This window comes from Sus scrofa, chromosome 15, assembly GCF_000003025.6.
Source record: "Sus scrofa isolate TJ Tabasco breed Duroc chromosome 15, Sscrofa11.1, whole genome shotgun sequence".
In the NCBI taxonomy this organism is placed as follows: Eukaryota; Metazoa; Chordata; class Mammalia; order Artiodactyla; family Suidae; genus Sus; species Sus scrofa.
The window spans coordinates 126,477,758-126,489,981 of NC_010457.5; the positions used below are offsets into that span (position 1 = coordinate 126,477,758).

General features: G+C 38.1%; 1 protein-coding gene across 35 annotated transcripts in view; it reads right to left on the reverse strand.

The window, feature by feature from the left end:
- Positions 1 to 12,224, reverse strand: part of DOCK10 (dedicator of cytokinesis 10) — a 276,179-nt gene that overhangs the window by 42,181 nt on the left and 221,774 nt on the right. For all 35 annotated transcript variants that reach the window (XM_013984546.2, XM_003133687.6, XM_021074800.1 and 32 more), the window contains exons 28-33: positions 11,423 to 11,569; positions 8,094 to 8,177; positions 5,506 to 5,602; positions 3,250 to 3,294; positions 1,311 to 1,486; positions 1,067 to 1,183 (exon numbers count right to left, since the gene is read on the reverse strand). In XM_013984546.2, coding sequence (XP_013840000.1) covers positions 1,067 to 1,183; positions 1,311 to 1,486; positions 3,250 to 3,294; positions 5,506 to 5,602; positions 8,094 to 8,177; positions 11,423 to 11,569 — 666 coding nt within the window. The remainder of the gene's footprint in view (positions 1 to 1,066; positions 1,184 to 1,310; positions 1,487 to 3,249; positions 3,295 to 5,505; positions 5,603 to 8,093; positions 8,178 to 11,422; positions 11,570 to 12,224) is intronic.

The window sequence follows — 12,224 nt, forward strand, 5'->3', positions numbered from 1 at the left end:
ATAATTTTAAAATGCTATACTGCATTTATAGTTATTATAAAATACTGGCTATATTCCTTGTGTTGTACAGTATATCCTTGTAGCTCATTTTATACACACTACTTTCTATCTCTTAATCTCCTACTCCTTTATTGCCCCTCGTCCTCTCCCTCTCCCTTGGAGAACCAATAGTTTATTCTCTTTATTTGTGAATCTGCTTCTTTTTTTGTTATATTCACTAGTTTGTTGTATTTTTTTAGACTCTACCTATCAGTGATACCATAAATTCACTGATTATATTGTAAATTATGTAACATTATTATCATGGGTTGTCATGTATAGTACTATTGTTAAAAACAAGATTTTAAGTACTTATTATGTGCCAGTCTCTATGATGAGTGTTTTCTATTACACAGTTTAATCCTCATAAGAATCCTGGGGTGGAGATAATCCATCTCATTTTATAAATGAGGAGGCAGAGGCTTAAAGACGTTGAATAATTCCCTAAGGTCACATAGAGAGTAACTGATTGTCATGGAATTGTAACAAAGTCCAAAAAAAAAAAAAAAAAAAAAATCCAAAGGCATAGCTCCTGACTTCTAGATGGTAATCTCCTGCAAAATTACTGGATTCAGCAATGTGGCTAGTCTGGGATTTGAACACAGGCAACAGATCTCAAGTGGGTTATTGTATGGTCACTAGGATGACAGGCCAATCCTAGACTGTGACTACAAATAAGGCACTTGGCTCTACGGACACCAGGTGGGCCTAAAGCCGATGTGCGAAAGGGTATATAGGTCATGAGGTCATGAATGCAACAGAGGCATCTGTGCAAACGGGAAGACAGTGAAGAGAACAAAGGAAAATGAAAACAACATGCTAAAGAGATGGACAAGTGGCAGGCCAACCTGGTTAGTGACCAACCTGGAACAAATAATATGATGCAAATGCATCAAAACACAGAGCAAGAAGTGCTATTTTATCCGTCCCTTGCTCACAGGTGCAGGAAAATAGTTATGTAGGGCAAACATACAAAAAAGGCAAACAATTTATTCAAATAGACACTTGGAATATTATGCAAACTTACCTGATTCGATGTATTGATGGTAAAAGGATACAGGTCCTTCAGGTAAATCCTTGGCATATTGTCCAGAAGCATACCATAGAGGGGCATGTATAAACTTGCTATCTGGGCCTGCTTTGCCTAGATGGAAAAGTAGCCAAAAGACACGATTCACATCAAAATCAATAGCCTGGTTGGCCTGATAATGCATTTAATGCAGTGAACCATTAAATGGTGTTTAGGGAAAGGAGGAAGGAAGATCACTTACTGGTTCTCTGTATCGATCATCAAATGAATGCTTAGCCATTAGATTTTTTAGGACTGCTAAAGCCAAGTGCCTTACATCTTGGTCTTCCTGCAGAGCAAAGCCAACCTCTCGGAGCAAAATTCCAATTAAGAAGTGTTTGCGGCAAAATTCATTCGTGATTGAATATTCAGGCATATCTTTGTGAGGTAGGCAAAGAGATCATGTTATTGAAAATCCAATGGTCACTTTATAATCTGGTAAGATTTAGCACACAACTCTCAACCCCTTTCCCTACTAGGAGGGATTCAGGTAAGCAGTCTTGCTACAGAGACGAAAAGAAGCATTCCGTCAAGTATTCCGTGTATGCTACTTCGAAGAGTACTCAGCGTCAAATGCTAAATTCCATAAAAGTGGTGTGTCTACCGTATTATAGGAGTTGAGGGGAGAAAAGCTTATTTTCTATCTGGAGGAATCAGGAAGCAGAAGGAAGATGTTGAGATGGGCCTTTGAGGATGCTTAAGGCTCGGAGATGCAGAGAGTTGGGCGGGCAGCTGGAGGCAGTGGGGGGTTGCAGGGAGAAGGGATGGATTTTGATTGCATAGACTTCTGGGGGCACAGGTTTGGGGAAGACCAGTAAGTCCAGCAGCCAGATTTGGAATGGCAAGAAGTAAGACTTGAGAGATAGATTGGGCCTGCTATCTGGGCCTGCTTTGCCTAGATGGATGAGGCTGGATGAGGGAGAAATTCTAGTACATATTCCTAAGCTGGCATCTAGGTTCCTTTACCATGTGCACTGAATTCTGTAGGAAATGTTAAGTCACTGACAGCTTCGAGAGAGTGGCCCAATCAGACCTGTGCTTTATTGATTCATTAATATTACCGGCTAGAGATGATAAGATTGTAGAGAGATGTGGGGTGACAGCTTCAATCCAGGAGGCTGTAGCAACAGAGGGAGGAGGTGAGAAGAGGTCTGGACCTGGGGTAGTGGGACCCAAGCAGCAGGAGTAAAATCACCCAGAGAGGGGGGCGCTGCAGGATGTGAAGGAGCAAAGAGAGAGGAAAAACCAAAGGGGGCCGCACAATTTTGAGTCTGAATTACACAGAAAGGAATGTTAAGATTTCCAGTGATAATGCATTTATTCAGAATCATCCACGTGCTTCTTAAATCTAATTGTTAATAACAAGACTAGTGTCCACTCATGGAATATGGATTGGATGCCAACACTAGGCCTAAGCACTTTACAAGCCTTATCTCCTTTAATCCTTAGGATTACCCATTAGGAATATTCCAGGTCATAACCAACCAGGTGCAAATTAAACATATTGATTTTTTTCAGTCCTTGAGGAGGCTGCATAAAGCAGAAGTAAGGGAATGTGTTAAGTTCAGGACACTGAGATCAAAGGGCTGAGTCAGGTGAAATAAATTTTTCCATGAAATACTGAGTAATAGCTAGGGGCCAGAAAGAAAACAAAACTATCAAATTCCCAACCTCTGGCTTGGAAAAAAAAATTGTTCAGATTCTTTAAAGTTATGAACTTGTTTGGGGTAAAAGTAAATTCATGGGATTCTAATCAACCTCAATCTTGAGACAATGGCTTGAATCAGGCTGTGGCTTATTGACAGAATTATATCATATAAAGCTAGTTCCACTGAATAAGCAACTACTACATATGATTTGGAATTTTATTTATATACACTCTAGGGAAATTTCAGATGCTTAGGGAAATTAAAATAAAGCCAAGCTCTGGGGAATAAAGTATAGAAGAATTAAAGTTGGGGAAGCATTTAATTATCTGTGATAATAGAAAAGTTCAATCAGCTTTTTTAGTATTTTGATATTAAATATGTGGCTACTTATTAGCATTCTGGAAACTGGAAATTTGAACCCTTTGATATCATCAAATTATGATGTAGTTACTAATACTCAGATAAAATGCGATATAAAATAACATTATTTACCTGATGCATGTAACTCTTGTATTGACTCTGAAGGTGTCAAAGGATCTGGATTTAACATAAATAAACAAGAAATTCAGATATATACAGTCAGAAAATCACTCCATTCATTAACTGTGTGTAATTTATACTGAAAAATTAAATATACTGTCCTAAAAATAAGGGTAAGTCCCTTTAAGAAAGCTTTGTTTTTCAAGACAAGTACCTCAGATTGTTTACTTCTTTCCTTAAAAAAAGAATGCCATGAACAGAATTATCTTAATTCTTAGCCTTCATCTTGGGCGTATATTTTTCTATTAGAAATCTGCTCCCTACGAAACATATTTTTATGTTCTCTGTTAATAATATCAGATCTCCAAAGTAGACTATCAGGACTTTTCTGAGCTACTGACACATAGTAAACAACTAGAATCCAAATGACACAAACAGGTTTGCTCCTCTAGTATGTCTTAACCAGCCTGCCTAACCCAGTCATAACTTGGTGCTAGTTCATACAAGTGAAACAAAACAAACAACTAAAAATGTTACAGTCAGAAATTCTTTTCTATCCTTTAGTCTACGAAAGGCATTTGGACGAAATGAGTTTCATTAAGTTAGGCAAATAATGGAATACTGTTTACAGCTTCTATTTCAGAGTCACATGACAAAACGTTTAGAGGCTTGATAATGTACATTACTTGGTTTTTCCCTCCAATATTACTGCAAGCTATGACCCAGAGGTTCTTTACCATCTAAGTTTCTGCTTGCCATGAATATCAAAACTGCTCCTTGTAATGTACTCACTGCTTAAAAGTAAAGTGTTTAATTAATCAATATCAATTTATTTATTTTATTGAGGTGGAACCGACATCTAACATTGTATTAGTGTCAGGTGTTCAGCATGATTTGATACATGTATACATTATGAAGTAGAAGGAAAATATGTTGCTTATAAATCATTTTTGGATTGTCTCTGTGGCTCAGTGTTTGCGTGGTTTCTGATGTCTAGATGGGTGGTGCTCCTTCTCGACCATGATCACCCTGACATGTGTGTAAATATATTTTTTAACAAAAGCGATACGTGAAACTCTTGTCAGTAGACCATTTATACTATAGTAAGTGTAGTAAACAAAAGGTGAAGCCCCATTTTTACCTGCGCGCCCATCTCTGCCTCTTTCTGAACCAGAGGTATCATTGAAAATATTTGATACCCACATGCCTGCCTGCCTTCCTTGCTTTCAAGGTACGTTTTCTTCATATAAAACTCATTTTGAGGAATTGCATTTTAACATACACACACTGATGACTGATAATTTTAAATAGTTATACTCACAAAGTGTAACTTTTTTTCCTCCCTGTAATTTTATGTCTCTCAAAATAAAAAAAAAGTCTTTTAGAGCCAGTATGGTGAAAGAAGGTATGGCTCTAGGTTAAAAATCCTTTGATTTACAAGCACCAATTTTATGGTTTGTTGGCCTTCTCGTTAACGAAAAAGGAAGCATAGACAAAAACTGAGAAGTACAGAACTGTATTCTTTGCCACATGCCACTAATCTTTCTGCATTTTAATCTGATTTAATGCCCATGTGACAACTTCAGACAAAACCAAGACCGAGGAAATAGGAAAATGATAAGCAAACAAAAGCTTTAGAAAAAGCGAACGAACAGAAGTATTCACTTTGTAGGAAGTGATAAAAATTCTTGGAGTTGGGGAGTTCCTGTCGTGGCGCAGTGGTTAACGAATCCGACTAGGAACCATGAGGTTGCGGGTTTGGTCCCTGGTCTTCCTCAGTGGGTTAACGATCCGGCGTTGCCGTGAGCTGTGGTGCAGGTTGCAGATGCGGCTCGGATCCCGCGTTGCTGTGGCTCTGGTGTAGGCCGGTGGCTACAGCTCCGATTAGACCCCTAGCCTGGGAACCTCTATGAGCCGCGGAAGTGGCCCAAGAAATAACAAATAGACAAAAAAAAAAAAAAAAAAAAAAAATTCTTGGAATTGGGAGTTCCCATCGTGCCCAGCGGTAATGAACCTGACTAGTATCCATGAGGACTCGAATTCGATCCCTGGCCTTGCTCAGCGAGTTAAGGATCCGGTATTGCCGTGTGCTATGGTGTAGGTTGCAGATGTCGCTTAGATGGCTCTGGCCTTACTGTGGCTGTGGTGTAGGCCAGCGGCTACAGCTCCGATTGGATCCATAGCCCGGGAATCTCCATATGCCACAAGTGTGGCCCTAAAAAGACAAAAAAAAAAAAAAAAAAAAAAAAAAATACTGGGAATTATTACCTGGAATGTTTGCAGATCTTATAGGAAGACACAAAGGAATAAAGTGTTCATGCTGACATACTTCTTGAAGAAAATCAAATTTAAACTGGCATAAGATCTGAAAAAGAGGCAAAGGAAGGACTATTATTCATACACTAAGGAAGTTAATAAAAAGCAGCACTTGAATCTTTTATCTAAAAAGAAGATGGAGTTACTTCGGTGTGACTACCGGGTAATTGTTAAGTTTAAAAGATTTTGTCCCCTCTGAAGTGGGAAATGTAGTCAGGCTCCTTATTTTTGGAAATCGGTCAAGACCTATTCAGGAAATGATCCAATTTACAGCCTACATTGAGTTTCTATGAGATACAATCTGAGTTGTATTTTTCATTTATTTTAGTACATATCATAGCATGTTTATTCTGAAAAACAAAACAAAACAAAACAAAACCAAAAAACCCAGTGCCTTACCACACATACAGAGCTCTACAACTATACTTAGCTCAAAAAACAAATCATGCCAATCAACGCCTAAGATTCAACACCAGGGAAGAGAGTGGTGCAGATAACCTAAAATTAGAGTGAATCTCTTTCCAAACGTCATTTATTCTCGGAGCATATTATCTAATTCTACCTCTTCCCTGCCCTTGCAAAGAGGCCTGTGTTTTTGACAATGTTTTGATGATTATTTTGATAAATGGGGTGCAGACATGGTCTAGGACAACTTAATACAACCAGATAAATAAGAACAATTAGCACATTCATAACCATTCTATTTTCATTGTCATGCAAACTAAGCAATCACTTTTTAAGACTCAGTTAGATTGCGTTCCCTGTATTCACTAATATCAGCTAACAGAATAAAAGAGATTCCATTTGCTCAAATATTTTAGCATCACGTGCTGTGGCACCTTCAGTGGATAATTTAAACACTGCTGTCTCAAACAAGAGTAGTATTTGACTTAATCCTTTGTACATCAAAGTGAACAGGAGCATAATTAAACTACATGTCAGTTATTCTCTATTGAGTATATTCTGTTTGGTCTTTGAAAAAAATATATAATTTAGGTCTACTAGAATTATACTGAAAAGGATATTCTGCAAATTTCATGCCTGACTGGAGCACTAATGAAGATTCTTTCCAAAAATATTTACAAAGAGAATTGGATTCTCAAAGCCAAATGACATAATCATGTAACTCTCCTAGCCTAAAGTAAATCTCCATGGCTATAAAATAATGTTCAGCCCCCTAAGCATGGCATGAAAGACTCCAACAAGATTATTTGGTTTGGCCTTTCTATATTCGTTATTCTTTCCCCAAACCTAGATGATTTCCCCTTGGGAACTTATCTTCCTTCCAAAAAGCAAAGGTTAATGGGGAGCTATGAATTTACGTGCCCATCTTCCCTCCCCTAGAGGCAGGCATGTGACCCACAGCAAGGTGGTCAGAGGCTTCCTCACTGGAATGTCAATCTTTCTTTAATTTTTATTTTTATTTTGTCTTTTTAGGGCTGTACCTGTGGCATATGGAGGTTCCCAGGGGGTCGAATAGGGGCTGAATTGGAGCTGTAGCTGCCGGCCAACATACGCCACAGCAACACAGGATTCGAGCTAAGTCTGCACCCTACATCACAGCTCACAGCAACACCAGATCCTTAACCCACCGAGCGAGGCCAGGGATTGAACCTGTGTCCTTATGGATACCAGTTGGATTTGTTAATCGCTAAGCCATGACAGGAACTCCATGGAATGAAAATCTTCAGCAGAGTGTTAAGAGGGAGAAAATGGCCCCATTTGATTATTTAAGCAGCAGCAGAACTTGGCCACTGGTTTCTTCTTCGTAGTTACTCTTGTGCCCTGGCAGTACCTTGGTTCCAACTCTTTCCCAAGACTAGTTCTCCAGAGTCATCAGTGCTATTTACTCCAAACATCCTTGCCAGAAAATGCCTTTTTGCTTAAATTGGAGTAGGTTTCTCTTGCTTGTAACACAAAGAACCTTAACTGATACAACTTTCATGATCTGACCCATTTCCAGTCTGATTTGCTTCTAACGTATTCTATAGGATACAGCTCAGTGGTTCTCAAAATTGACAGTGCACAGGAATCACCTAGAAGTCGTGCTGCAATATAGATTTCTGGCCCCCCTGTGGGCGCTCAGTTCTGAGATGACTGGTCCAAGAACCTGACTTTGAGAACCTTCCCTCTAGACAGTACTGTTTCCAATCTCCCAACACATACCCTCTTTTTAGGCAGGGTGATCAAATGTCCTGTTTTGCCCAAGAGAGAAGGTTTCCATGGAAGTGAGACCTTCAGTGCTAAAACCAAGACAGTTCCGAGCAAACCTGAGGCTCAAGAATTGCAGCTGGAAAGAACTACTCCTTTCAGGGAAGTGAAATGCAAACATTTCACACTCCATTGTCCCCCATGAAGGAAGGACTTGGGAGTCTTACTTTGCAGATGAATCATTTTAAAAGGCTCCCTCTCATTGGTATAGAAATTAGTTTTTGATATAGAGAATGGGTAGGTTATTGCCTTAGACAGATATATACAGCTGCCAGTTTGTTTATCATGCAACAGTTTAGAAAGTAGTCACTCCTGCACATGGTTCTTACCTTGGGATCACCAGAGGAGAACATGCTGATGTAGTTGTTAACCATTTTAAACACAAAACCTCGGTCCATAAATGTAAAGCAGCGCTAAAAATAAAATAAAATTCTAAATTCAGACATTTTTACTTTAAGGATCATTAGAAGTGTTAGGAAAGATATGTAAATATATGAAAGTAAAATCACGTTTAACTAAATGTGGTGTATAATAAATGTTTTAAAAATCTCTGCAATATACTTAGCACTCATCCACATGACAATTAATTAAAATACTAGATATAATACACATACCAGAAAGTTACAAACCCATACTTATCAATTTCCTAAAGCAGCTCTTGGAGCTTTGCAATGAATTATTATTGCCCTTTCCTTTTAATAAAGTTTTAGCATTTTCTTGTCTATTTTTCAAACCACTTAGTTATATTTTATTACTGTTTTTTTTTAATAGTTCGATTCCACAGTTCCTCAGGTGAAGATCCTTTGCTGTACAAAATCCGGTAGGGACAGGGGTGGCAGCGTCAGATCAGGAAAACTTTCCAAAATCTCACTGGCCTCCTTCATCAGAACAGCTTTTCTTTTCAGCCAAGGCAGCTTGAATTTGAAGAGTGAAGGGAAGAGATCCTCAGATTTCTATCAGTGAGCTGCTCACTATGTCTCTTATTCTGTCTTCAAACTCTCTTAACTGTAACAAGGCGAGTCTTAAAGAGTCTCTGGGGTTGGAGGAATCAGGTAAGCATCCAAGTTGGCACAGCACCCGTTCTCTCTCCCAAAGACCAATGGCCATGCAAGCGGTAACCAAGCTACAGTGGCCAATGATTGCACTGAAAAAGTGTGAGGGAGGCGTGGACCATCTTTGCTGAAGTGATATATTGGGGAATTGCTCTAACAGGATGGCCTATGGAGGTCATCCCTGTGTGTGTGTGTGTTTCATTTGATCCACCCACGTGTGTGAGCACACCTACCACATGGTGAATTTCTCAGCTGCTACACCATTCAGTACAGAAGGCTTCTTTCTTATCCAAAGAGTTCAGTGTGGTTCATTGTAATGGCTTTGCATTTCTATCTTTTCTTCCTTTTTTTGGCTGCATCTACAGCGTACAGAAGTTCTTGGGCCAGGAGTCTAACCTGAGCCACAGCTGTGACCCAAGCCACAGAATGTATATGCTGGATCCTTAACCCAATGAGCCACCAAGGAACTCCCATGGCTTTTCATTTCATTTCATTTCTTTTTTCTTTTTGTCTTTCTGTCTTTTTTAGGGCTGCACTCATGGCATATGGAGGTTCCCAGGCGAGGGGTTCAATTGGAGCTGTAGCTGTCAGCTTACACCAGGGCCACAGCAATGCAGGATCTGAGCCTTGTCTGCGACCTACACCACAGCTCATGGCAACGCTAGATCCTTAACCCACTGAGTGAGGCCAGAGATTGAACCTGCATCCTCATGGATGCCAGTCAGGTTTGTTAACAGCTGAGCCACGATGGGAACTTCAGGCTTTGCATTTCTTAATCTCTCCTCAATGCGACAAACAAATTTCTTTTCTCAGAAAGGACTGGGCATAAAATCTTTTATAGGTAGTACATCCAGTAGAAAGTCTCAACTTGAAAGATACAATTTTATACTAAAAAAATCACTTTTTCTCCCTTTCCCTTTTTCTCTTCTAGTTAAGATGATGTATCTAATAATTTTTACAGAGTTTTCTTAAGCTTTCTATATCAAATAAATTCCATCAAGACTACAATTTGAAAACAATGCTTGAACAATGGATTTTTTAATGTACAATATATTAACGTTTCCATTTTAAACATCACATAAAAGTACTGTTTTCAGTTTTCAGTTCATGAATCTACATATTTGTTTATCTGTTGTAAATACATACTTTTTACTCACAGACTTCACCAAACCACTGGTATCACCCTTAGCTTTATACTTTGTGACTTTTTTCATCTTGGACACTTTTAATTTGCCCTCATGTTGAACACTCGTTTATGCACCACCAGAAGCAACCGGTGCATAAATGAGCTCCAGGAAAGACATATATTTATTCTAATAAATACAGAGCATTAAGCCAAAGAGGGTCCTTTTTAAGAAACTTGCTTATGCAACATTTTGTTTGTTTGTTTGTTTTGTTTCATTTTGCAAGTTAGGGAAGAATATTGCAGATGTTTCTTAAATATAATTTGCTTACAAACTGGACAGTGTGTCATTTTTTCCAAATTTCCTTCTCCATCAAGCACTTCAAATAAACTACTAGCATGGTAATCAACTTTATTCTCATAGGTCTTAAAATATGGTAGAAAACTAAAGTATTTTTTTTTTCTCCTTTACTCTCTTCCTTCTTAACCCTGATTGTTTCTTTCTTTTTCTGGAAGCAAGAAAAAAGCAAAAATAAGAGGCAAACTACTGAAAAAAAAATTCAAGATGAGAACAAATACAGTACACATGTTTGAAATAGTCTGTAACACATTAAAAAAGAAATTAGACTGGATTAAAACTTACCAAAGACAATTTGGGCTAATTTTTTGTTTATGGACATAGCCTCTTAGCTTTATGTTATTAGTATGTATTTATAAATTCTCACACCTATTCTGATGTCTATTGTAAAGAAATAAGAAACGTGGCTTCACCAAGTTTACAATAGTTGAGAAAAAGAAGGAATAGAAGAAAATATCATGTTTCAGGTTGAAAGTATTTCCAGTTAAGTGATATTCTACATTAGCTTTCTTTTGGCTTAAGCATATTTTTCTTCTCAATTCAATATGAATACCTATAATTCAAAGAAATATTGTTAAATATATGTGTGTAAACATATATACACACACACATATATATCCGCTTTATGTTGCTCAATTGATAATTTTCCTTTAATGCGATTAATGCATAATATTTCCATCACGTAAAAAAGAGCATCAAGGTAATATAACACAAATGCTAAGTTCCCAAAAGTTTTCCTAAAGTGGCTATCTGGCATCACTGTTAGAGCTATACCTGGTTCAAAATATCACTTCTAGGACAGAAATGCCTAACAGGATAATATTGCTGCAGTGCAGCTTCTCCTTTAGAGAATCTCATTTTTCTCTTTGAAAATACTTAGAAGTACTACATTTGGCAACACTCAAGTGGGTATGTTTCTCTAACCTTGGTTTTTGTTCTATGTGACTCCAAATTGGAAAAAGTATCAAAAAGCAGGAAAGATGTATAGATGAAAATATTCATCTAATACTGGTAGTTTGGATGCTTCATCCTAAATAATGCTGTGTCTCAATTAACACTTAGTGTATCTCACAACCACTATCACAGAGGCTTGAATGGAAGTATGATCTTGAATGGAAGTTTTACCTTAAGAAATCTGGCCACGCTGTGGTTTGCCCTTCTTGTTTCTTCAAGTGCATCTTTGTTTTTCCACGTCACATGGTCAGACAGGACCATAACAAGATTGTCCAATTCATTTTGGTAAGATTCAGGAAATCTTTGAGGCCGAGAAAGCTACAGAGAGAATGGATCATTTCTTTAAAATGTAGCCTATGAAATACTAAGCCTAGAAAATATAAACTGTAAGACTTACTAACATCATCGAAACAAAAAGAGTCCTTTTGAAAACTTGAAAGCAATAATAAAATAGAAACCCTTTTGGAAGTTTCCATTGTGGCTCAGTGGAAAGGAGCCTGACTAGTATCCATGGGGATGTGGGTTTGATCCCTGGCCTTGCACAGTGGGTTAAAGATCTGGCACTGTCCTGAGCTGTGGTGTGGGTCACAGACGAGGCTCGGATCCAGCATTGCCATGGCTGTGGTGTAGGCCGGCAGCTGTGGCTCTGATTAGACCCCTAGCCTGGGAACTTCCACATACCATGGGTGCTGCCATGAAAAAAAAAAAAAAAAAAAAAAAAAAAAAGAGGCACTTTTAATTTATTTCAAGGTGGTAATTTCCATCATTTTCATTTAATGTTTCCTTCTACATTACATTTTTCACTTTTTCATTATGAAGTACATTTTTCACTTTTTCATTACAAAGTAAATTATATGAATTGCACACTATTCAGACAATGTAGAAATGTAACAATTTTTTCATAACCTCTCACATCTTGGAGTTCCCGTGGTGGCTCAGTGGTTAACGAATCCGACTAGGAACCATGGGGTTG